The 27,593-nt window shown below is 42.5% G+C and overlaps 1 protein-coding gene across 1 annotated transcript; it reads right to left on the bottom strand.

Moving 5' to 3' along the window:
* Nucleotides 1-388: 388 nt before the first annotated feature.
* Nucleotides 389-27,128, bottom strand: SNX18 (sorting nexin 18). The gene is made up of 2 exons (XM_012437574.2): nt 25,508-27,128; nt 389-3,037 (listed from the first exon to the last, which is right to left on the bottom strand). The coding sequence occupies exons 1-2, from the start codon at nt 27,126-27,128 to the stop codon at nt 2,784-2,786; spliced, it is 1,875 nt and encodes a 624-aa protein (XP_012292997.2). The 3' UTR covers nt 389-2,783.
* Nucleotides 27,129-27,593: the final 465 nt, after the last annotated feature.

Below are 27,593 nucleotides of genomic sequence, written 5' to 3'. Positions count from 1 at the left end.
ATTATGAGAACAGCAGCAAAATTTAAGACAATTAAAAATCGCATTTAAGAATCTGCTGTACCGTTGTGAATAAATGCAAAACAACTGTATCAGTGAAGCCTGGGAAAATTTCAATTACCATACTATTCATGCACTGGCTTTACATCTCACTTTCAAATGCGTTCTCTCATGCTGGGTGCAAACTGCGTACCTTCAGATACAACAGCCTGAATGGGGAACGAGGTTACCACATATGGCTGTAGGACCAGTCTCGCTGCATTACAGTTACAGCACATAAACAACTCTGCCTAATTAAAACAGTAAAACCAGGCTCAAATGCACACCCTTATGTTACAAACACATCACATATCAGGATTACAAATCATAGAAATAAAGACAAATAATGGCATGAAGGGCATGATAGTTTATTTTAAAAAAATTGTACCACACTGATCATGATGACCAGCATACACATGATAATGGCTTTTCTCTTGGGTTTAACATTGCAGTATTTTTGCATACTGCAATGTTTCAATAGGACCAAGAACGTTAGAGAATAAAGATCTTAGATGAAAATGAACACTAATAATTCTAGTGTCCTCCCCCAGAGAATTAATTTAAATCCCTTATGAATCAGTGGCATTATAATGTTATGTGGTTATGAAGAATGAAAGTTCTCTTAGAAGTAGGCAGCATCAATTTATACTTATACTTCCTTGTACTTTCATCTTTAGTTTTTATAATTTAAGCTCTGTCCACCCTGGCTAAAGTACAATCATACAATACACCTCAGATAATTTCCATCCTACCATTGCACAAGTTTAGTAATTTTACTATTAAAAAAAAAAATCAAACCACCATCAAAATAAAGAGGCAAATAAAAGTAATTTTTAAATCATTTGAAAAGCATGGTGCTTATTTGTCCAATACAGACTCAAACTTAAATGCTATAGTTATAATTTCCAAACTTCTGCAAAATTAGCATTTATATGTACATATGGGTTTTGTTTATAGAACTGTATTTTGCAATCAACAGGTTTTAGAAAACAATATATTTGGTTACAGTTCCACATATCTGTAGTAAACACAAAGCCACAAAATGTTCATGATGTTAAATCTGGCTCTAAGTAACCTAAGGTACAAAATTTTGACGAAATATCAAAATTATGATAATCTGATCTTAAAAATTCAACCCATATGAAACTACTTTTTAGAAAGCAAATGTGCTGTTGAGTAATTATTTCAATAACCCTTTTTTATGAGTATCTGCAAACTGATCCTTTTCTTTAATCTTTGTGACTCACCAATATTTCAAAGTGACCTCTTCATTTCCATGTTACTATTTCAGTACCCAGGGATTTCTGAGGCAGCATAAGTTTGACTTCATAAAAACAGTAGATACTTTAACAGTGACAGTTTTTAAATCTGTACACTCAATAATCACATTAGTTAACTCAGCAACTATAAAAACATTGAGATTGTGGCGCTGCAAGCCAGAATCTCTTTGTGCTTTTTACATTAAGCTGCTTTTCAATTTTTTTGGTATTTATCAGCCATCTGTATTTCCCTTATAATAATAAAAGAATATATTTAAAATAAATTTTAAGGTTAAATGTCCTGGGGGCTTATGAATACTTTTTAAAAAAACACAGTATAAATCAATTATCGTTTTTCCTTCAGTATTTGGAATAGCAAAAATTATTTCTGGTCCCTCCTTAAATCAATCAACATCACTTTTCATGACATATAACACTGAAATTTACAGACATCCCTGAAAAGTTTTAAGTAAACGAGTGAATCACAGTGGAGTCTCAATCAGTTAACAGTGTAGATCCATTTTTTAAAAAAACTGAATATTAAAAGAAAATCTTCAAGGTAAAAACAAAAACAAAGCCCTCCTAAGAACTAAAGCCAAGTGTGTGTTGTCAATGATTCGATACTTTTATCCCCTGACTGATTTAGACTCCTCCTTCTCATGTTGCTAAGACATGTTTGCTGAAATCTTCATGCCAAGCTTTTGGGACGCCTGGGTGAAGAGGCTATGCTACTGTTGCATCTAAGGGAATAGTGGCACCATTTCTTCCCTAATAGACTTCATATCCAAAGGTGAGCAATGAGTCTCACTCCCCTGCATTCACCAGCATCTTATCAGGAGATAATACTTGCTGTGCAAATTGATGACAGCTGATCCTCCCACCCCCACCCCCTACTGCCAATATGAGGTTATCATCAGTTTGTCATTATATGCACTGGCCTTTCACTCTTTCAATCAGAAAAGCTGTGACTTACTTTAAAAAGATGAGGGAGGGACTGGGAGAAATGAAAAACCAAGAGTCTAAAGGCACAAAGTCGCATAGCTGCTCTAGTTGGAGTTTGTAAACAGAGAATAGGTCAAATTTAGGTCATCCCAATCTATGAGAGTAAAAAGGCATCCACAGCAGGCCTTTATCCAGCCAGCTTCTTTGAGACCCTTCATGGGTTTTGAGGTCTACAAAGTATGCACTAAAATACCCATACTTCAAAAAGCAATAAGGCAAATAGTATAATCATTATTCCAAAAGTTACAATGGTAGTGTAGGCATACATAGTATAATTTAGTTACAATGTGTGGTACTGTTTCTATTATATAACCATATTAACTGTTTATTTCCTACATAATTATAAATTCAGCTGGGTTTCAGTTGAACACAAAACCGTCCTTGTACCACCACTGATAGTTGGCAATAGCTCTTTGATAGCAGTTTTTATTCTGCTGTAGAAATTATCCTTGAACTGAAAAAAGTCCACAATCCAATGTCCAGTCATTAAACACTATCATATTTGTGAAGAGCTTCTTCCAACTTCTGGGTCACTTTTTGGAAAAATATTATTTGTTGTTGTAAGAAATGCTGCATCTGTGATTTAAAGTCTCTTACTCGAATTTGATGGAAGTGATGAATTTCAGCCAAAGTGGCAAAAGAAATAGTGTTACAGCGATCCTGAATGCCGTCAGCCTTCTGCACCTCCATCTTCCCTTCCTCCACGTGTCGCCTACTCTCCTTGACTTTGGTAAGAGCTCCTGTAGTTAAAGACAACAATTAGTTAACAACCTATATATATCTGAATATCCCAATGACATAACTACATATTAAACAGAATCTTGGGCATTATAAATAGTTGCTCAAAGCACTTTAAATACCTTTGAAATTTAAAGTAAGGACCATAATTACTCATTTAAAAAAAAAGAAGGAATCTGGTAAAGTTTCTGAAAACATTCTTTGTTAAAATTTCTCTTCAAAAATGAGTGTTTGACATACTGATCAAGTATCTGTAGTATCTCATCTCTTCCAAGTATAGATGCTATACATAAATGATAATAAACTGCAAGGAAATGTCCTTAAGAAGACTAGAAACTGCAGTTTTCACAGGCTTAACAGGTGTGACATCATTATTTCCACATACATTAAGAGAATTATACTGTTTATAAAAACATCCCATAAAGGATCCAAACCCAGTTCCTCAGAACGTCTCACTCAATAATTAAGACTCTTGAACCAGTTTCTGAAACAAGTTAATACCAACACAGGTTGTGTTTGGAAGGTGCTTGGTAATGTTGTCAGTCTACAACTGGAGGCCACCCATCAGGGTTGGCCAAGCCCATATCTTGTCATCCAGAGTAAACACCCAGCTGAAAAGTGCCTGGTGAAGGGGTGAATTGCGAACACATGTCTGATTCTGACTTCACGTTGCATCAGGAGACCCACACCTGGAGTACAAGGGCCTTAATAAGATTTGCCCCTTTTATGGAACTATAAGGATAGGTGAGTGTTAACTCTACCCTAATGATGTCTTAGGAATGGTGCCAGTGGTTCCATAATCTCTCGCCAAAAAGTATCAACAGAAGGCGTTCCAGGGGAGGAAGTGGAGGATCAACCAATCTGGCAGGTGCCATATGAAGGTAGGCCCTCCCCTGGAAGCAGAGTCATACAAAGACACAAAAGATTTAGGATGTTTAGGGGTAGGAAATAGGCTATTCCTGGGTTCTTGAGAATGAGTAATGATAAAGCTCAAATCACTTGAACAAAGCCAGCTTAAGAAGTCAGATTTCTCAACTCTGCCTAGCACTGATTCCACCAAACCATGCTGAAAGACAAGACAGAATACAGAGAAACAGCTAGCGTGCCTGGCTTGGCAGTCTGAGAACACAGTACTACTGAGGAGAGAACCAGGAACACTGAGTAGGAGGAGGTACAGAAACTGAGAGACTTTGTTTCGGAAATGTTGTTTTACCCAGTGGTGAAATATACAGGGGAAGATGCCCTGTTTCTACATTTCCTTAAATCTCCTACAGAATAATATAATATAAATCTAGTATTAAACAAAACCCTTAAAGGTAAAGCAGTATGCTTTTTTGGCATAGTTCAAAGACCTGAGAAAGGAAAAACCACCAACAGGAAATTTCATCCATATACATGTATGTATGTGCAAGTGTGCACATAAGTACACATTTATTTTCATTGATTTATTCTAAATGAGATCTTTAAGTGAAAAGCGGCAGAGCTCTGAAACAAGAACACATGGGTACTGTAGGTGCACGGAGCACACAAGCCGCACACTACTTCCACCTAACCCATGGCAGAGAAGTGTGCTCTGCTAGAAAGACCCCTGCCCCAGTTCTACTAAGAAGCCATCACTCTGAAAGTACAGCCCTTTAACCAGTTCTACTATGGCTGACAGCATCAGCAAAGCACTAAAATTTGACTGCTTGAAGAGAAAGACATCTCCTCAACATAAAAAATTAATAATTTCTCATAAAACATTTATCTTTGTTATATTTGTACAGGTTTCACATTTCATTTACAGAAATTAACGTTGAAAAGACCAGGAAAATATAACATGTAAAAACTAGAGGAAAAAAAAATTCAAAAAGACCGAGAATGTGCAGTGATAAAATACATGTTTTATAATGATAAGAAAGAGAATAGGAAATTAAAAGAGAAAAATCTCAAGTAATTTGACTATATTTTCATCTGATTTCAATCCAAGGTACCTGAGAGGAAGCCATAGTCCAATGTTCAAATGCTAAGGACCAGTACACAGGATCCCATATATCCTGATCTGTGTAATGGTTGTTGCCTGTATTGGTAATATTCTGCAAGTATTATTTGCTCTAATTGACTAGAGCCTGGCTTTTCACCATAGTGAATAGAGTCTAGTATAGAGAAGTTCTGAAACCTGGCCTTGAATTGTGTGAATGTCAACTAAGTTCCAGCTTGACAAACTCCAAATGAGTTCACCATATTTTGAAAAACTGCATTGTATTATATAGAATTACAGATGTGCATCCATAACAACCAATTTAAAAATCAACAAGTCCATGGCTTGCCGTGGTGGCTCATGCCTAAAATCCCGGCAATCCAAGAGGCTGAGGCAGGTGGATGGCTTGAGGCCAGGAGTTTGAGAACAGCCTGGCAAAACCCCATCCCTACGAAAAATACAAAAAATTAGCCAGACATGGCGGTGCACGTCTATACTCCCAGCTACTCAGGAGGCGGGGACAGGAGAATCACTTGAACCAGGGAGTTGGAGGTTGCAGTGAGCTGAGATCACGCCACTGCACTCCAGCCTGGCAACAAGAGTGAGACTCCGTCTCAAAAAAAAAAAAAAGGAAAGAGTCTGAAGTTTTTACAGCTTACCATATCAGCATACATTTTCAAAACTCTTGGATACAGCAATGAGTATTAACATCTCTTAGGCCCCAGGATCTGCCAGCATGTAATACCTTCAAGCTTGCTAAGCATACAGACTAGAGGAGCCAAGAAGAATTTAGTAGTCATTTTTAGCCAGGCGTGGTGGCAGGCGCCTGTAATCCCAGCTGCTCGGGAGGCTGAGGCAGGAGAATCACTTGAACCTGGGAGGTGGAGGTTGCAGTGAGCCGAGATTGTGATATTGCACTCCAGCCTGGGCGACAGAGAAAGACTCCATCTCAAAAAAACACAAAAAAACACAAAAAACCCAAAGACTCATTATTTTCTCAAGTGTGAATTTATTCAATAAATGACACAAAATGTTGCTGTTTTTAAACTCCCCAAAAGGTTAGGCTCTGGGGCAAGAATTTTAATATGAACATTTATGGAAAGCCTGGCATGTATAGAGCACACTGATAGAACAGCGAGATTCAAACAGGAGCCACACTGCAAAGCACCGTCAGGGTAGGCACGCTACCCTGACACAAAGTGAAACAGGTCCACAAAGCACACAATTCTGCGTGGGAGTTGAACGTGGCTTCCTTCAAGACACGTGACCAATGTCACAATGGAAAATGCTCAGAGTGCCTGCTACATGCCCAGCACTGCACTATGGATGGTGGCAGGGTGGAGGGCAGGGAATAGAATATCTGAACAGTAAATGGTAGCTGCTAGAAATAGTAATAATACATGCTAGGCACTTTCCATCTACCGTTTCTAACCTTCAATACAATTTTACAACAGACATTACTCCTAGTTTTACTACAAGGAAATTGAGAAAGTTACTCAACATCTTTGAGCCTAACAGTCATCCAGTTAACACAGTAGGAGGCTGAGATGGGATCTGAATGCATAACTGACTTCAAAGCAAACACTACTATTTAGAAGAGAACTTCTTAGTCTATTTAGAAGAGAAAACTGTTAGCCGGGTATGGTGACGCATGCCTGTACTCCCAGCTACTAAGGAGGTTGAGGCGGCAGAGTCAAAGAGTTCTGAGGCTGCAGTGAGCTGTTACGTCACTGCACTCCAGCCTGTGCAATAAAGCGACACCCTGTCTAAAAAGTTAAAAAAAATTAATAAAAACTATATAAAATTGCAAATGAAGATATTAAATAGCATACTATAAATGTGCAAACTTGTGGAATAAGGAGAGCTATGTGTAATCAAGAAAGATTATATCTCCATAGAATTGTACCCACAAATGTAGAGCAAGTTTTTTAAAACAAAAATAACTTCCTTTAACTGAAATGTAACTCAATTGATTTTTTCCCATACTTACCTTCAAAAGAAAGATAAAAGATGATTAGCAATAAAACAAGTTGATAGTAATATACTTAAAACAAATTAAAAATCGAGAGTTCCTGAATATATCCTGAATTGAAGAGAATAGCTATTAATGTTCAGGATGACAACACCAAGGGCCTTCCAACATCTGAAGCCAAATAAAAAAAAGTGAACTCATAAAATATTTTGCAAAGTTTTAAAATATATACATCTTTTCCCAGGAAAATCATTTGTTTTTTAAAAAATTCATCTCACAACTTTCCAATTAGTTTTTTCTATACACCTTTTAACAAACAGTAAAGGTATCAGTGCTTTCCTCCCTATGAAAAAGATAAGCTAATTATGGAAGTCAATTTACTAGTTTACTGACTAGAAGTAAGTAGAAAAATAAATGACATCTTTTAAACAGCTCAAGTGATCCATGAACAGAGAGCAAGAGTGCTTACCACTTGGGAACTAACACACAGAACCACTATCTGGGGTTCCCAGGAAGCTTCCCTCTGCCCACCTCTGCCCATTGAGCTCCTAAGCTCTGAGTTCACTCAAAAAGAAAGTGGAAACATATTTTTCCAATAGAAACAGTATTACAAGCATTGGATAGATGTGAGGGAAATAGTATTATGATTAGAAGTAGAATTTGGGTTTTGTTACAAACAGTTGGGTTCTCACAGTTTATCTGACAATGCTCAAACTGGGTATTATGTGTGCATATTTTTAGGCTTCACAATTATATTCATATTTAAAATTTTAAACATCACAAGAAAAGCAGAGAGCACAATTTTCAGCTCTAGCATGTTGGAGGTGGAAACTATTGGAGCAGTTAGATATTATAGATTTGCTACTTCTAGGATAGCTTTAGAAATTAAGTAATTTGTAGCTGCCTAAGAAACAATGGCAGAGGTACAATGCAACCAGCTGCAGAGCTGTAACAAAGTATGACAGCATTTTTTAAGCATTCTGGCGGCTGTAGTGCCTTGTTTTTTAACCAAATGCAAGGAGCATAAATGAAAACTAAAAACGTTGCCCAGAATCTGAATAACACAAGGACTACACATTTTTATCACGCAACCAATATGAAAACAGGCAATTACATCAGTGGCTAATTAAGGAGGAATGTGCCCCCTGCCAGCCCCCTCCCCTCATAAACATCATATTGCCACCACACTGCTCTCAAAACAGAAGAGGGAAACAAAAGAATGGGAAAGCAATTATACAAGGAAGTCTAAGGTCAAAAGCACCACTGTTAGAACGAACAAAAGATCCCACAGTACTCATAGTTAGGGGAACAGCTTTAAGATGAAAGAAAACCATAAACAGGTGTAATCAAAAGGAAAAACATTTTCCAATGACAATGTCACTCTAAACTGAAATTGCTTCTTGGGCTAACAGATATTAGGTATCAGTTATCAGTTAGGTGTAACTGGAATAGTATGAGCATATTATGATTTTATTATGAAAAGAAAATGCAGGTGCACATTCTGAGATTAAATAAGAGGCTGACAATACAGAGCAATGTGAGTATAATCTTTAAAAACACCAACAATGAAGTAGTAACGATTCTAATTCAGAAGAAAACACTATTTACAAGAAAGTAACACATGAAGTAGTACAGCCTCCCCAAGTTACACAACCAAAAAGCAATTCTTTCTTCTCTCTCTCTATTTAATTTAAATTGTAGAGATAAGTTTTAGCCAAGTTACCCAGGCCAGTCTCCAACTCCTGAGCTCAAGCGATCTGCCCACCTCAGCCTCCCAAACTGCTGGAATCATAAGTGTAAGCTGCTGCGCCCAACCTGAAAATACATCTTAAAAGGAATTTGAAGTACAGGAAAAATAATTATTGAAAGTGAAGCAACAGACTTCAACCACATCCCATGACAGTGATCCCAAACAGGCAAAAGAAGCCCAGAGTGCCCTCCAGGCTGAGCCTCTGACACACTGCAGTTGTTCCTTCCTCAGAGGATCTTCTGTGAAGGAGGCAGAAGGATCCTAGAGTAAGCTCCTCCTAAAAAGAGTAAAGTTTTGGTTGAGAGTTCAACTTAATTATTGAATTAGTTGGGTGAATTATTAGAATTCTTCCACAGGACAGAAAGTGCACTCAGGAACTTTATAACCCTGAGGGCTAATTCCTAAAGGAGAAGCAGGAGCCCCAGGACACCTTCCCATCTCTCCAGTCCTGGAGACGCCCTCTGGGAAAGGCGAGGCAGAGGTGCTTCCCAGGTGAGAAGGGCAGAGTTGGCTCTTAGATTTTTAAAAAGGTCTTAGAAGAGTTTTTGGTACAATTATCTCAATTCTACAAGCAAGAGGCTGAGCCACTTGTTCCAAGTCCCACAGCTAATTCATGGCAAAGAAGCCACCTCCACCTGCCTGCCAGCCCCAGCACGGCATGTCCCATTCTCCCTTCCAAGCAGGGCATCCTCATTCAGGAGACCTGTTACCCTCTCTGTGGGCATAGATTGAGTGCATTAGGCCTGAGACGGAGCCTTAACCCTGCTACATTGTTGAAAAGGGTCCTTTCCTTTCTACATTTTGAGAGTTAAAAGGAAATTTAAACCAATATTTTTACTTTGCTTTAGGGTTATTAACAAAACCTCCTAGATTCCCATGCTGATTCTGTACCTGGAAATTTCCCAACAGGGCTCATTTTTCATGTTAGTGCCATTGCCCAAGCTCCGAGAAAGGTACTCTGCCCCACTTCTCTATCACCAGTCCCAGCTCCAGAGAAATCCAATGTCCTAAATTCACTTCCATCCCTAACTACCTTTATTCTTTGTATCTAACCAATGTAAGCCATCTCACAGTTTTCAAGGATGCTCAGGCTGAAAAGAGCAAAGCAAGGAATAACTTTGTCCTTGTTTATAATACACATGTTCTCAATTTTAGAGGGATTATATTACTCATGGCTTGCAATGAATATAAAACAATGAAAACAAAAGAATTTAATCATGTGACAAGGTACATTACCTTAAAAGGCTCAAATTTTAAGAAATTACAAATCAGCACCATTTTCAAAAGCATCACACTACTTACATAGCACATCATTAAACTATTTCCATCAGTAAAAACTAACACTTAAGAAAGATTTCAATGCTGATTGTTTTCCAGTAGGAGAGTAGTGAATCTCTCAAGTCATATAGCCCATCAGCACATATTAAGAACTCACTATAATCTGAAACTCAACGAGCACACTAGCAGATGCACTTGCACTACACTAAACTTTTCTATTCCATGTTCCTCGGCTTCTCATTTGCAGGGAGAAACAACTTTCCTGGAAAATTCTGACCCATCAAAGTGAGGCAGGGGTTAAAAAAAAAAAAAAGCCCTCATACACTGGACTGCCTCAGGCATTTTAACCAGGCAAGGCCCTGCCCTCCCTTTAAAGAAGCTGTCTGGCCTCCTTATCATTTTCCCTCTTTTCTGCCTAACCCCCAAACTCAGGCCCCCACAGGGCTTGCCATGGCTCCAAGAGCTCCCACAGCCCAACCCCATCCAGTTCTTGCACCTGAACTTTGCCTTCCTTTCCTCAATCTGATCTCTTATTCTCAGTATGTTTTGTCCCTTGTCTCTTCAAAGACTAATTATACAAAAGGCCCAGTCACTAAGCAACAGGAATCCAAAGGCTACATTTTCTCCCTTAAAAAAAAGAAAGAAAGAAAGCACCTTATTCAATTTTGAAATCATGAATATGCCAAAAACGTTAACTCAATTTCTGTCTTCCAGGGGCCCTTCCCCAAAAAACAGAAGGCAGGGTGTGCGGAAAAGAACAGGAGACAGGCTGAAGGGCAACCAGGACAGCTGCTTAGAAGTCGCTCAAGACTGGACTCAGCCTGTTTTTCTTCATTCCCTGGCACATGTAACATGCTGAAAGAAAATGCTAATTTGGTCAAAGTGGCCTATTGGGTTCTTATCCTCTCATCACTGGGATCCACACCCTGGCCTTCTCTGCTGACTCCCATTAACTTCTTTCCCTTCCCTTTCCTTCCTCCCTGTTGGTCTCCACCTACTTGTTGATTACCCTTTCCCCTCTCCATTCTAATATTTACTTTTACTTTTTCATATTGTTTTGAGCAAAATGTCTCAAAAAGCAAAGGCCAGCATCCACCTAAAATACAGAAGTAGGACAGCCATTCAGCCACGCAATAATCACAGAGGAGCACCTGCTCTGTGCGCAACTATAGTCTGCACTTTGCATGTCTCATTTTATTTTCTTTAACCCTGAAATAAAAGTAATCACTGCCCCATTTTCAGAGGCAGCCAGTGAAACTTAGGGAAACTAAATAATTTTATTCACTGTCCAGCTGCATGTGAACCTGGGTCTGCCCAATTCAGGCAATTCCCTTGGATGTGGCCCAAGGGGTAATGCCTCACCCAGGGCGATTGCAAAGCCCCACAGGTCAACCTCAAAACACGGCACACAACACAAGTACCCCATGCCTCCTTGGAGCCTATGCCACCAACATAGGGATGAGCAACCCACAAACCACCTCCAGACCCTAAATACTATTCCTGCATGGATTCATACTAAGTGGGCTCCAGGTTTGGATCACATTAATAAACTCTGGAGGGTACAAAATTAATACTGAACTCAAGTCAGGGAAAGCAATTTTCTGAAGGGACTCATAAAGGTCCCTAAAGCTAATAATGATCAAAATTCAAAGAATTTAAAATTCACTTTTAATTCATAAATATAATAAATGACAAAGAGAACTTTTGAACCATTTTGAAAAGGAGGGAAGAGGGTCAAGACAAGCATAGTCAAATGCAGAAAGAAAAAACCTGGTTGCTTGATTTAAAAAAAAGAAATCACATAAAGAATTCAGGCCTCTAAGCTTGATTTCATTCTGAAGATCATTAGTCTGTTTCAGGTAAAAGTGTTGTTAATATTCTAATTAAGTAGCTCTTATAGCTTCATTCAGCAATCACCTAATGTCTAAGTGCAGAATAACATTCAGTTTGAATACAAACATTCACTTGAATATAAATACCTTAAAACATGATTACTTTTACTTACTATGCATATATATTCATACAGGTTACCTCACTCCAAAAATGAAGAGAGAAATCACATGATTGTATCTCTTGTGGTTTATTTGGTAAAACTGTTTCTTGCTGGGTAATTTTATATATATAAAAAAGTTCTTGTGTTCTAGCTTATAATGAATATTAAATATGTGATAAAATTACTAAGGTGATAGTTTCAGGAGAATTCTGAAAACACAGTGTCATTATATAAGAAGTGTTTTTGGGTATGATGGCTAAAATGTTGATTTGCCTATAGCCAAGCAAAGATAGATGAAGACTTTGAGAATAAGAAAACCATGTATTGCTTCTTTTCATAAAGATCTGATACCCACAGAATCTTAATAAGGTAGACATAATATCCTTGATAATGACACAGTGTCATTATATAAGAAGTGTTTTTGGGTATGATGGCTAAAATGTTGATTTGCCCATAGCCAAGCAAAGATAGATGAAGACTTTGAGAATAAGAAAACCATGTATTGCTTCTTTTCATAAAGATCTGATACCCACAGAATCTTAATAAGGTAGACATAATATCCTTGATAATGCTGACCATACAATAAAACTTTTAAAAAACTGATTTTGTAAAGTAAAACCCATGTAATGGTTCAAATTCAGAGAACACAAATTGATGCCTGAGGTCTGGAGTGCCTAGTTCTTTAATTACCTGGGACATGTGCACGGATACTGGTCTCTACCAAAAAAAAAAAATAAAGGCAACAATAGATATGTTTGCGAGCTGCCAACACTTTTGACACATGACATACAACAAGCATATCTGTAACCAAAGAAAAGAGTGAACTTTGGAAAGTACCTTTAATGAAAGGTAAAACTTTATTTTCTTTCTTTCCAGAAAGACAAAGGGAGACCCAAGCCAAAATAAATCTAAATTGAAGCTGCTAAAATAAATCTAAACAGAAGTCCTTCTAGATGGGGCCTGGAGGAGAGTAAAGTGGCCCCTGCTCTTTAGTTAGAAGAGAAGCCAATGCAAGGTGAGCCACACGCACAGAGCCAGGGCACTTACGGGACCCTATCTGAGAGCTGTGGTTCACGCTGGAGTTAGCAGAGTATTTGCAAAGAATGCATTTCTCGTTTTCAAATACTTTTCCAGTTTTTATCTGAAATTGTAAACTCCATTGTCCCAATTGCCACGTAAGCCACGGTGGTACTGACCGGTGAGCAGCACAGCACTCACTGTTATCCTGAGTGCCGCTTCACATCCCTTTACGATCGGACACTGTGGAGATAATTCCTAAATCAGCTATTTTAAACCTAAGGACACTCCTTACTCCTGTGGTTTTCCTGCTGCCTTGCGCTGGCAGCGCCCAGGTGTCCGGTGGCTGTGAGTCTTCACTCTGACCGCATCTGGACTTCCTTGTATGAAATCATAAATAACCAACTAAAGACAAAACGAAGCAGCTAAAAATGTATCACATTTTAAAATATATGTGAAATACGAGTCATAAAACATGAAAATTTACAGATTATCCATGCTAACATCTATTAGTATTTAAAAATGTCTTGCTGCAGACAATAGGTGGCTTTTGTGAAAATCACAAAAGTCAATATAACTAAACACAATAAAAGGCCTGGAAAATAGGATTTTCTAAGACTCCCTTCGGCCCCAATCACTGTCTTTCCTTTTAATCCTGCTCCTCTTCTCAGTCTGCCTACTTCTTCTCCACTGGCTTTGCTACTTTCTATCACCCAAACTTAAAACCTCTAAGGTTGCAAACACTAGATTCCTCAGGAGAGCCAGTGCCTCACCAGGTCCTGCCACACTACTTAGCAGGTATCTCAAGTTCACCTGCTCCTTTCCAAGGCCACCTTTTCACCTGGACTACCCTAAGAGCCTCTTCATCTCTGCCCACCAACAGGAGTAACTCCCAAAAGCCCTGCCTCAGGGAGCCAGGCTGCAACGGTGAAGGATGCCTCTGGGAACTCGAAGTTTAAATTTCTGTGGTTTGGCCAGGCAGGGTGACTCATGCCTGTAATCCCAGCACTTTAAGAGGCTGAGGCAGCGGGATCATCTGAGGTCAGGAGTTCGAGACCAGCCTGGCCAACAAGTGAAACCCCATCTCTACTAAAAATACAAAAAATTAGCCAGGTATGGTGGCAGGCACCTGTAATCCCAGCTACTTGGGAGGCTGAGGCAGGAGAATCACTTGAACCCGGGAGGCGGAGACTGCAGTGAGCTAAGATTGCACCACTGCACTCCAGCCTGGGAAACAAGAATGGAGCTCCATCTCAAAAAAAAAAAAATTCTGTGGTTCAGTTCCTGTCTGCAAAATGGGGAGAAGAAGAGTATTTCCCTCAAAAGCTCCTATGAAGCTTAAGTAGATATAATGAATATAAAATACAAAGCACCATGCCTGGCACATAGGAAATCTTCAAAACATGTTAGCTATTTTAATTACGATTAAATGTCACTCTTCAGTTTGAAACCTTTAGTGACTCCCGACTGCCTGTAGAATCAGTCAATGTTCTAATAAGCATATTACGTATTGTAGTGTAAAAAGCACCAGTCTCAAGTTAAGGCAAATAATGTACTCAAATCCTAACTCTCCTCATTAGCTCTGTGATCCTGGGAATCACTTAACTTCCCTGAGCCTCAGTTTTCACAGCCACCAAATGGGATGACACCACTTTGGGGGAGTTAAAAACTGTACTACATTAAATAATGTCACCCTAAAATCCACATGGAATCTTTGACTGTGACCTTTTTTGGAAATAGGGTTTCTGAATATGTAATTAGTTAAGGTAAGGTCATTCTGGATTAGGGTGGACCCTAAATCTAGGACAACTAGTGTCCTTAAGGGAAGACACAGAGACAGACACACAGGGAGAATGTCACATGAGGATGAAGGCACAGGCTGAGGTGATACAGCTGCAGACCAAGGAACACCAAGGACTGCTGGCAACCACCAGAACCTGGAGAGGCAAAGGAGTCGTCTCCCCTAGAGCCTGTGAAGGGAGCATGGCACCGCCACACTGTCCTTCCAGACTTCTCGTCTCTAGAACTCTAAGAGAATCCATTTCTGTTGTTGTAAGCCACCCAGTTTGTAGGAATTTGTTACAGCAGCCATAGGAAACTAATGCAATAGCTAATAATTAAGGCTGAAAAATATTTTTACTGAAATTAATGCTGAAAAAAAAATATTTTTCTGCATGATCAGCTATTGTAATAACATAGTTACTCCATGTTACACATGAGGAAACAGAGCCCAAGGCTGCACAGTGACGCTGGCAGGTAGTCAAATCCATCTGGTTTTAGTCCATGCTCACAACCACTCTGCTGTCTTACCCACTCCTGCGTGGAATTAAGACAATGTATTGCTTCTGAATTTTCTATTGGAAAAAAAAAAAGACACATATAAAATGCTTGGAATACTGCCTATCACATAGTAAGTACTCAATTAACAGTGGCCACTCCCACTCCCCTAACCTGCTTGTCCTCCAAGTCAAGGGTCAGCAAACATTTTCTTTAAGAGCCAGAGAGTAAGCATTTTAGGCTTTGCAGGTCAAGAGGGAAAACTGAGTTTATTATGTAGGTACTTAGAGAACCATTAAACACAGAATCATTTAAAAATACAAAAACCATTCTTAGCTCTAACACAGGTGCCTGGTGACTCTGGCCCGTGGGCTGTAGTCTGCAGTCCCCGCTCCGGGCCATCTCCAGGCATCTCTATTGGTGACCCAGAGCCTCTCATCTGCAGCTTATTTTGTACTTCTCCCTGTCCCTTACCCCACTCTTGCAGCCAAACGGCCTTTTCTGTGTTCTCTCACCCCCATGGATACTGCCCCCATTAGGACGTTATGTGAGAGCTCTGCATTTCACTTAACCCCCAACCACGTTTTACACCTGCCACCAGGACATGCCCATCTAAAGCAGGCCTGACCATGTCAGCACCCCATCTGATCTTCCATGTTTCCTCCATCACCTCCAAAAGCAGCTCTAAACACAGCAGTACATCAAAAGCATGTGAGGAGCTTTTCAAAGAACACCAATGTCTAGGCAACACAGACATTCTGATTCAGATCCAGGGTGGGGCCCCATTTTCTGCTGTATCCCTTCAGTGGCTGGTTCTGAGAGGCTGCCAGGACTGATCCCATATGGTTCCGCCCAGAATGCCCTTCCCCCACTCTGCCTGCCTGGCAAACTTCCACTTGTTTTCAAAACTCTTCTTAGACTGAGACTGGCAGAAGCCACCCCTGAACCCTCCCATCCACTCCCATAATTACTTCCTGTGTCCTATTTCACATCATATTAGATGTCCACAATTATGTGTCACATGGTATAGTGACAGCTCCTCACTTCAATGACCTGAGCACCGGGTACCTCGCTTAACAACTACTATATGCTTATCAACCCTATCCTAAAGCATTTCAAGATTAGGAGTACACTTTCCACCTATGCTCCTCCAAAAGTCACACTGTGACCATGTTCCAAAGGGGGACTCCAAATGCTGCCCATTCAAGCCTCTAACACAAACTGACAATTCCTTTCTATCTCCTGGACTCCCATGCACTGTCCTATTCTCAGCACTAAGTTAAATCTACCTTTTATTTCAGTCCTCTGTGCACACATCCTACCTCCCTTGTGGAACTGAGTGAGCCTTCCTTGAGGACAGGTACTTACTGCTCCACACATGAGCTCAGTGCTCCACGTGTATCCAGGTCAATCAACAAGGTTGAATTTGTTCTCTGGAGCTTATGCTCTGAATTAAGCAAACGAGACCCCAGTAAAAATATAACTTAAACTTACCAATGAGGAAAATGTGTGTGTGTTATGTGTGTGTGTGCATGCATAAGTTTAAACACCAAGAATCAATATAAAGTGAAATGATGAAGTATACAATATTAATTTTCTGGTGCCTTAAGCATTTGCAAACTTCCTCTCCCCTTCCCAGTGAATTATGGAAAGTTATTTCAGAAACACATAATTCTAAGACTTTTAAATCACTCACATGTTAATGACTTCATCCATAAAATACATCCAGATTCTATCTTTATTTCCTGTACACTTTTAGACTGTTATCTATCATCATATAAATGGAAAAACAAAACATCTTATAAATCTATTTCAAGATCAACCAAGTGGCTACTGAGTGCCTACTTTATTAATTCAACAAGCATTCATTAAGTACTTGCTACACATGTATAAAACAGTATTTAACAGCTATACAACACAGGAACATAAAAACATAATCCACACACTAATAACTGAGCACTGCATATGACAATTATTCACAAAAGGACTACAATCTAAGGGGGATAACTCCAAGGAAGGGGACTAGACCTGAAGCTTGACAATGCTTGTGTTGGGGGGTGGGGGGAGAATGCATGAGACTCATCTAACTAAAGGAAGAAAACTCAAATCCTGATTGCCGCTTCCCATCCCTATTCTGACAATTCTTATTGTAGGCCAGGCCAAAGCTGCAGTCACCCTTGATGACTCCTCTTTCTCTGGCATGCCACATCCTTCACAATCCCATCCCTCAGGAAACCTGTTGATTCTACCTTCAAAATATATCCAGAGGGGAGCCCCACCACCACTTCTGTTGTCTTCACTCTGGTCCAGGCCAGCAGCATCTCTCACCCGGATTACTGGAGTATTTCCTACTGGCTCCCTGATTCCATCCACCTTTGATTGCCTTACGCCATTCTATTCTCATCGCTCTGGAGTAAGTCTGTTAATATGTCCAGCTGGATGTCATACCTTGGCTCAAAACCCTGTAATTGCTTCCATCTGACTTGGGCTTTCATTCCAAGTCCTAACAGTGACCTGCAAAGCCTTGCAAATCTGACTTTCCATGACCTCATCTCCTACTAGGATCCTCTTAACTCCAACCACCTGGCCTTGCTGTCCTTCAGCCTGCCTGGCGCATGCCCACCCCAGGGCCTTACTTTAGTTATCCCCTCTGCCTGAAAACCTCTCCCCCGAGATACCTGCTTGAATGACTCCCCTGACTCCAGAATGATTCAGGTCTCACTTAAATCTCACCTTCTCAATGAGACCTACTTTGAGCATCATTTCTAGTACTTCATCCTGCCTCCCATGCCCTCTTTTCCCTGCTCTACTCTTTTCTCCTAGCACATACTAAACTCCAACATACATTAAAACTTACTTCCTATGTTTGTTTTTCAATGAGTGTCTCCACCCTGCTAGACTGCAAGTTCCACAAGGGTGGGGATCTTTGTTTTGGCCACTGATGCAACACTAGTATCTTGAGTAGTGCCTGGACAATGATGAGTACATACGTATTTGTTGAATAAAATCCAGTTTATCTTTTAGAGAGTTCTATGAATAAATCTAATGATTTTAGCTCCCCTACCTTCACTGTCCCATTACCTGCTAAATAACAATTTATTTAGCAGAAGAGGAAAGTCAAATCACAGTGAGAGATAAGTCATAAGAAAAGGTACAGAAATGACATGTAAAATAAAATTCATTCAAATTAAAGCTTAATCAAGCTATAAGATCACTATCAGAGACCAGGTGTGGTGGCTCACACCTGTAATCCCATCATTTTGGAAGGCCAAGGCAGGTAGATTGCTTGAGGTCAGGAGTTCAAGACCAGCCTGGCCAACATGGTGAAACCCTGTCTTTACTAAACAAATACAAAACATAGCCAAGTGTGGTGGCACATGCCTGTAATCCCAGCTACCTGGGAGGCTGAGGCAGGAGAATCGTTTGAACCCAGGAGGTGGAGGTTGCAGTGAGCCGAGATCGCGTCACTGCATTCCAACCTGGGCGACAGAGGGAGACTCCATCTCCAAAAAAAAAAAAAACACCCAGCCGGGTGCGGTGGCTCACACCTGTAATCCCAGCTACTTGGGAGGCTGAGACAGGATAATCGCTTGAACCCAAAAGGAGGAGGTTGCGGTGAGCCGAGAATGCACCATTGCATTCTAGCCTGGGCAACAAGAGCGAAACTCCATCTCAGGAAAAAAAAAAAAAAAACAAACAAACCACCATAATTTATCTCTTTGGTGGTCCTATTAAATTGGGTCAGAGAGAAGTTGCTCCAGCTGTCTACCATACCGCAGTTTCGGAACACCTGGGAACCCTCACCAGGAGGCAACAGGCCAGATATTAATCACTTTCACATTGGAAATACCTAGTGAGATAAGCCTGCAATGCATGTTCATTGATCTGAACTAAATGTGCATAAATGCTCTTTCACATCAATTAATAAGGGCTTTTCATGTTCCCAGAAAACAGTCACATAAGCAGACAGAACACTATTAAAACCAGCCTGAAACAACGTCTAAAAGTTTCCTGCATACTTAAAACTACTCTTATGTTTTTTAGAAGTCAACTAACAAAATGGTACCTGGGAAATCATGAACCTCACTTTTACAGATGAGGAAACTGAAGCTCAGAAACATTAAGTGATTTGCACCAGAATATAAGTGATATGGGTTGAGGGAGCCAGCAGGAGACAATTTACGTGCACTCTTCAAGGTAAAAACCGCAAACCAGTGATTCCAAATAACATCTACATTTATCCCTATTACCATTACTTCTGGTGTGTAATACAGGGCAAACTGACTAAAGTACATATTTAATTGCTAAAGACTGTTTAGGCTTTTGTACTTTTGCCTGCCATTCGGGTAGCAATAGGTTGCCAGGAGGAATGATAAGATTACTGGAATTGTCCTTCAAAGGAGAGTGCCTTTAATTTTATTTATTTATTTATTTTTATTTTTTTAAGAGACAAGTTCTCACTGTGTTGCCCTGGCTGGATTTGAATTCCTAGGCTCAAGTGATCCTCCTTCCCTCAGCCTCTCAAGTAGCTGGGATTACAGGTATGTGCCACCATGCCTGGCTGCCTTCTCCTTTTAAATTCACCCATCTAATTTTCAAAAATAAACATTTAGTGACTAGCTACTATGAACCATAACATTTAATTCTCATGCTGACCTTGTGAGGAGGTGCCCCCGTTTGGCCAAAGATAACTGAGGGTTATGCAGGTTAAAATAACTTGTCCAAAACTCCTCCACGCTCACACACTGGCCCTCCAGAGCTCACGCTGGTACAGACAGGCCAGCTCCCACTGCGACGAGGTTCTGCACTCATGGCTTCTTGGCTTTGCATGCCACCCCTTCACTGGCACAGCTCCTTCAGCAGACCCAGCCCCATCTCATCCCCTTGGTACAACTCCTGAGGCAGACTAGCACCTCAACCAGGCTCTCAGGTTTACAGGGAGCTGCCGAGGCTAGCTGACCTGTCTTTATCACTAGTCCAAGAACTCACTGAAGACCAGAGGCCTACCCACCCCTCCTGCAGACACTGGCAGACAGGCAGATTCTAGTCTGTATTGCATAAGTGTGGGATATGATACAAGTCTGCCTTCCGGATATAATTGCATCAAACAGAGCTCAGTATTACTCTGCCACTTTATAATCCTTTAGTTAATGATATGGAGCTTCAAAAATACACAGCAAATTAAATCTAACTTGATATTTAAACTTAGATTTAAAAATCCATGGGGCAATACAATAATAGCTTTTTATTCAGCCCAAAAAGAAGGAACATATTAGTTTAAGGGAAGTGTTTCTAAGAGAATCACAGAACTTCTCACTTGTTAGTTCTGGCATCATGCTTGGAAGTCCTAAGATGACCAGACAGGATGGCATTTTTGAACAAGGAAACCCCATAGGCTCCCTGAGTTACTGGGAGAAGGTGGGTGGGAGTGCAGGTCCTCTGCCTCCTTCCAATCTCACTGTGATCGATGTGACTCTGAAGGCTTTGCAGCTCAAAAAAGAAGTCTGAGAAACCCCTGACAGGGTGGTATGAGCAGTGCCCACACCCAGTTTCATGCCCAAGACTGTCCTTGGCCAGTCACATTTATATTTTAACCAAGGAACTGAGTCACGTATTTCGAAAGCCCCAAAGGTTACCTTATTGTCACTAAGAAAACACAAACTGGGGCAAAGGCTAAGCAGTCCCAGATGTGTTCTCTAAAAAGACTTCACATCTTTCTAGATAACAGCTGGGGTAAATGCAGGGGAGAGGAAAAATGGGTTTAACTAAGATGCAGTGAATACAAAAAGGATGAACGGCCTCAACTTCTAGTCCAAAGGTTTCAAAAATACTGATGAATTTGCAAACAGCCCTGACTTCTTAGAGCTCTTCTCTGTATTCCTGGCACCACCCTTTCAGGGCTATTTTTAGCCACAGGAGAATGGGAAGCAGACAGGGAAGGTCTTAGTGTGGACCAGCCGTACCTTGTGTGCCCTGCTGGGACTCCAGCTATCTTTAATTAATGTCTGAGGGCCATCAGATCAACTCTACTACTGGTAAAAGGAAGCACAATGGTGAAATTCTACCCAGCAAAACTGATAGGCCCACTACTGGTATACCATTCCTGAGGTCCTGGCACTGTTTTTTATTGAAAAAGGGCTATATCTGGAACATTTAGAGAGCAATGAAGTAGATTCTGCATATTTAAGAGGACATGGACTGCCTATGTACTTATCTAGTCCTGCCTCCCTGTTTCACACAACCCAAACTGACAAATCAATTTAACACGATTTTACACCTTTTCTCTGGAATAAAGACATTTCACTTAAAGTAACTCTCTCTAGCTATCTATATTTAGTCCAAATTCCTAAACAAGAATGAAACCAGTATTTCTCATAATCTTTTACAGTATTTCCTTTTTGCAACAGCTCCATGAGGTAAACCTAAAGCTTTTAAACCTCAATTTGCTGCCATCCAGATTTAGCTTTATTAAATATTACAGATCAATCATATCTTTGGAAACCCCAAACTCACCAACATCAGCATTATAAACATATACTGCAGATAGGCATGATAAGGAGGGAGAAGATAAAATACTATCACTTTTGAAAAAAAAAAACCAGGACCACAGGGGTTACATGTTGGTGATAAACGTGCACACTGCCTAGTCGGGATCAATGAGCTGGCTATGAACAAAGAACTTAAAGGACTCCTGTTAGGTCAAAGCCAGACACAAATAAAATTACAACAGATTCTGAATTCCCATTAATGTACCGCAAACTACAGCAAACTGCCATCTTTCTTCACGCAATTCCATTAACCCACATAGTTCTGTTTATCTAAGACTCCATTTGTTGACAGAAAAAAATCAAAATTCCAAAATTCTCTTTTCGCTGAAGGAACTATATGGCTTTCTTCACTTTTGCAGAAAGTATGTACACTAAAACCATTATTAAAGGATGGGTTCAGTATTTAGTATAGTCAGGAAAATGTCAGCCTTTCACATTTAAGAGTATTTGAGTTTTCCACCCTCATTTTGTAGCTTGGTTCTCACCAGGATGGCCTCAAACATCCGTCCTGAAAGCAGTGTTGTTTTCTGAATGGGACACAAAGGCACACTGCAAGAGATGCTCACACTGCTGAAATGTCACTCGGGTTGAACGCCTGGGAAGTTCAGCAAAGAAGGATCTTGCTTCCCCCTTCCCAGTTTGTATTAATTAAGCCTGTATGGTAAGGAGGAGATACCATGAGATGACCAAGTAAAAATAAAGCTAGCAGGAAAGTACATCAAAAGATAATAATTTGCTGGAGAAACTTACGATGGGGTTGATAGTTAAACCACAGCCAGCAGTTTAACACAGCACTGCTCAATAGAACTTTCAGCACTGACAGAAAAGTTCCATCATCTCTGTTGACCAATAATCAGTTCCTTAGTCACATCAGCCAGATTTCAAGTGTGTAACAGTTGGGGTGGGGGAGGTGATGGAACTGAGATGCTCTTTACAACCACAAGTCCTGAATACACTCAAAAAGCTTTACCCTGTCTTATGATGTTTGTCTCATCTATACTCCTAAAAATGGCCTACACCCGCATCCTTGAGAAACACTGGCTGTAAGCAAATGCTTTCAGCCTTAAGTATTGCACACTGTCACTTTAAATGGTAGTACTTTCTAAAGATATGTCATCTAGGGACACGGGCTCACTGTACATTACACACCACGGTTACAGCAGAAACAAACTATACTGAATATTAACTGCTGTTCTTTCTGAGGTTGATAGAAAGAACAAAGTTCCTAGAGGTTATGTTTAGTGCTCTTGAATCTGTTTAAGCCATATAAAATGATACTGGTTTTAATGAAGGAAGTTTTTCAAATCGCAAGTGACAGGAGACAAATCCAGTTCTATAATTTAAACAAGATAATCTAGGCCAGGGATGGTGGGTTCACACCTGTAATCCCAGCTCTTTGGGAGGCTGAGGCGGGAGGACTGCTTGAGCCCAGGAGTTAGAGCAACCCTGTGCAACACAGCGAGACACCTGTCTCTACAAAATAAATAAACAAACTATATGTTTTTGTTTTTTGTTTTGGACACAGGGTCTTGCTCTGTCACCCAAGCTGGAGGGAAATGGTGTGATTATGGCTCACTGTAACCTCAAACAAACTACTGGCCTCAAGCAAACCTCCAGCCTCAGCCTCCTTAATAGCTAGGACTATAGGTATGAGCCTTCATACCACGCTAACTTGCTTATTTTTTGTAGGCACAAGGCTCTCACTATGATGCCCAGGCTGGTCTCAAATTTCTGGCCTTAAAGTGATCCTCCTGCCTCTCAACCTCCCAAAATGCTGGGATTACAGGTGTGAGCCTGGCCATAACCAGATGGTTCAAAAGACTAAGTAGACCATTGCTGTAAACTCAAAATAGATTATTAGAACACACACCACACCTTTTCTAATACATAATTTCAAAAGCAGGGCACTGGACAAAGGATGAGTGCATGGTGTGATTGACAGTGAATGAACTGATACCAACCTAAAGCAGACAGACACCGGCAGCCCAGCACACATATCCAAGTGTCTGTACTTGGTTCCCTCCTTTCAACTATTTACCAACAATCTGCGCAAACTCACAGAACTGTGTAAAAGGGCAGCCAGCACAGGTCCAGAATGATGTAACACAATGGAATTTACATGCTAAGTTCCTCCATTAAAGGCTCAGAAACTCAGTTCCACCAACATCAGTCAAAAAAGTCAAAGATTCATAACAATGTGTTTAAAAACAAAAAGGCATAGGGAATGTAGGGAATGTAAATACAGATTTAATATAGGCCAACAGCAATATGACTGCACAAAAAGCGAATTCAGTATTAGACTGCATTTACAAATTGCAAATTGCCAAGAAAGTTACTATTCTCTACTAAAATTAGTACTGATGTCCAGGGTATTCCATTTCAGCAGCAGCAACAAGATTCAAAGCGTTTAATCATTCCCCCAGCAAGCCCCTTCCCCCGTAAGAGTCAGAAGACCAGTCACACATTTGAAAGGGGAAGGAAAGAAGCAGAGAGGAAGGAAGTGAGACTGCTGTCTCCAAATGTCTGAAGGCGGCCCCAGGGAACAGAAAGACAATCAAGGAAGGCAAACTTCAGTTCAATACAAGGAAAGACATGCCAGATTATCAGGGCTGCTCATAAACAGACTGGCCCACCAGAAAGGCAGCGAGCATTCATCACTAACGACCAGACCGGCTCAGAAAATGTAGGTTTTCCTGCTCAGGAGGTGGGACTGGATGACTCCCTCTGCCCAGCCGCCCCTACACTGGACTTTCACAGGCAAGACTGCCTCCCTAACTCCCACATCTCCCCATTCTTTCAATCAAGGCATTCTATCAGAATGCGCATTAGTGAGAAATGTTAAGACAAGCACTACTGCTGTATTTTATTTTTTTAATTTGCAAATTCCAGTGCTTTAGCAAAGGTCAGAGACACTAACAACTATTAATAACTCATTAGCTCTGACAGTTGGACAGCTAACTCACTGGTATACCAGTAACACTGCTCTCAGGTACAATACTCAGATTAGATTCACTCTATGTAGTATCTCTATACAATTCTCCTAAACAATATTCTCAATTTCAGTACATTAATAGATTCCAAACTCAAAATGAGTACGCTTTTCCTGAAATTAGAGTGAGGCTGCAGCAAAGGCTGCAGGCAAGAATTCTTTGCAGGAAGCTCTTTAGCTCAGAGAAGTATCTTAATTCCTCTACCAAAGCAGAGATGGAGAGGTATGGAAGGGTGAAAGCAGACTTCTCTCTTTATTTGCAGACATCAGTTTTTCCCCATTATTTCCTCACTTTTTGAAACCCACCACTAAGTGACAGTGCAGTGTTCAAACAGATGCCTAACATGGTTGGGTCTCCTTCTAATTCTACCTTAGTCTCAAGATTACAGATCTGAGCAGCTCATGACTCAACTATTCAAACTCTAAAATGATAGCACAGTCATCAAAGGTACTCTTTGAACCTTCCAGGAAGAGTACTCACTCCCTACTGAGAGATACTCAAGGAAGCTGCTGTTGAGCAATCCACCTTCCACCCTAGGGAAAAGACCCAGGCGTCCACGTCTTTGCTTGCTTCCCCGCCTGCAGAAAATGAGTGAGTCTGAAACCCACAGTGGTACTGATGTCAAAGTCACCCCTTTCAGCATGCACAATACACTCCGTATCACCTGCTCTAAGGGCCAGGGTTTACCTTTCTGAACGTGGATGATGTCCGGGAAGTTGGCCAGATGCCCCTGATACAGAGCTAATAAGTCCATGACGGGGTCCAGGTCCTGCCTGGGCTGCTCCGCGAAGAGCTCGCCGATGGCATCATAGGCATCTCCGGTGAAGGCGATGGCCTGGTTCAGGCCCACCGAGAAGGCCTGCTGGTCCAGCTCAAAGGCCTGGCTGAGGCCGCGGAAGGACTGGCCCACCTTCTGATACTCCTTCTTGAAGCCGGTCACCTGCTTGCGCGCGAACTCGTTGGCCGTGTGGTTGAGCTGCAGCGCGCTGTCGTCCATCTTCTTGGTGAAGCACTTGAAGCCGTCGATCTTGCTCTCCACCTCCTGCAGGTCAAGGGCAGCGGCGGGGGGCGTGCTGAGGGTCAGGAAGAAGTTGGCGCCCACCATCTCGTCCTTCTCGGCCTTCCTCTTGCCCTGCTTCCAGGCTTTCTCGTCGGTGCTGCTAGGGCATGTCAGGAAGTGCTGGAAGACGTCGCACTGCGCCAGCACCGGGTGGCTGGCCATGTGGTTCATCCACCAGATCAGGCCCTTCCTGCGCTTGGAGATGAAGTCCTCCTCGAAGCGGCCGGTGGCCTGCTTCTCGGGCAGATGGGGCACGGAGATGACCGGGAACTTCTCTGCCAGGCGCGCGTAGAGCCAGTCGAAGTGCTTGTAGCGCCGATGCACAGGCACCTGCGTGTGCGTGGGCACCAGCTTGTAGGATATGTAGCTCTTCATGCCCTTGAACTTGGTCTGCTTGGTGGGGTCGTCGATGGTGCACTGGAACGGGTAAGGGTTCTCCTGCCACTCGGGGCCGTAGGGCCCCAGCACCACGCACAGCTTGTCCCCGTCCTTCACGAAGCCTGACGCCTCCCCCAGAACGAAGGCCTCCCCGCCGGACTTGACGAAGGTAGAGAAGCGGTTGAGGTTGCGGCTCACGGTGGCCGAGCTCTTGGCCCCCGACGCGTGGTGCTGCGGGGGCGCCGAGCCGCCGCGGGAGCCGAGGGACAGGTCGGAGCGGGTGGACAGGCGGTAGCGCCCGGCTGCGCCCACGCCCGCCGAGGACGAGCCGTCGAGGTCCGGGTATGCACCGCTGCCCAGCGCGCCCGGCTCGTCTGCCACCGTGGAACTGTCGTCCCACTCGTCGTCCCAGTCATCGTCGCTGCCCTGGCTGGCCTGGTAGCCGCCGTAGAGCTGCTGAGGCGACGGCTGCAGGGCGCCCCCGCCGTACGGGAAGCCCGCGCCGGGCGGCTGGAAGGTGCTCGGAGGCGGCGCCTGCTGTGGCTGCAGCAGCGGCTGGAAGGCGTCGGGCGGCGGCTTGAAGGAGGCGGGCGGCGCGACGGGTAAGGGCTCGAAGCCCCCGGGGGGCACATTGGCGTAGCGGGCCGGGGCGCCTGGGCCGCAGTCTCCCGCCGGGCCGGGCTCGGGGGCGCGGATCACCTGCACGTAGGAGGCCGGGAAGAGGCCGCGGTCGCCGCGGCTGTTGATCCCCTCCAGCCAGCCCTCGATGTCCTGCTCGCTGCACAGGCTCAGCACCTCGTGCTCCCGCAGCGAGATCTCGCCCGGATTCTCCGACCTGAAGTCGTACAGCGCCCGGGCGCGCAGCGCCATGGTCCCGGCGCCCCGAGCCAAGGCTCGCCTGAAGGGCCCGCGGTGCTGCTCGAGCCCTGGCGCGCGGACTGGGGCTCGGGAGGCGGCGCACCCACGCTGCCCGAACCCGCCAGTCGCGCCCTCCGCACGGCTCCGCTCGCAGAACCTCCGATTCGCAGCGCCGACTGCCGCGCTGGGCCGCCGCCGCCGCCGGGGGGCGGGGCCCGCGGCCTCCCACGTCTCCAGCTGCGCTAATCCACGGCCGAGAGCCGCGTGCCAGGCGAGAGCAAGCGATGGCCGAGCCGCCGAGCTCACCGCCCGCCTCGGCTTTGCGGCGGCCACTGCCCCCTCGTGGCCGGTGCTGCGAAGCCGGGCACCGGAGTGAGCGCAGCTGACGGGGGTTTCTATTTTGAGGTGAATTATACGAGAATTTTTAGGCATTTAAATTAAACATTCTCCAGAAGGTAAGTTAGCATTTGCACGCCT

This window comes from Aotus nancymaae, unplaced genomic scaffold (genome assembly GCF_030222135.1).
Source record: "Aotus nancymaae isolate 86718 unplaced genomic scaffold, 86718_ANA_hifiasm-v0.15.2.pri h1tg000014l, whole genome shotgun sequence".
NCBI lineage: Eukaryota > Metazoa > Chordata > Mammalia > Primates > Aotidae > Aotus > Aotus nancymaae.
Note: the sequence above shows the minus strand (reverse complement) of the source record. Positions and strands in the feature narration are given on the sequence as shown.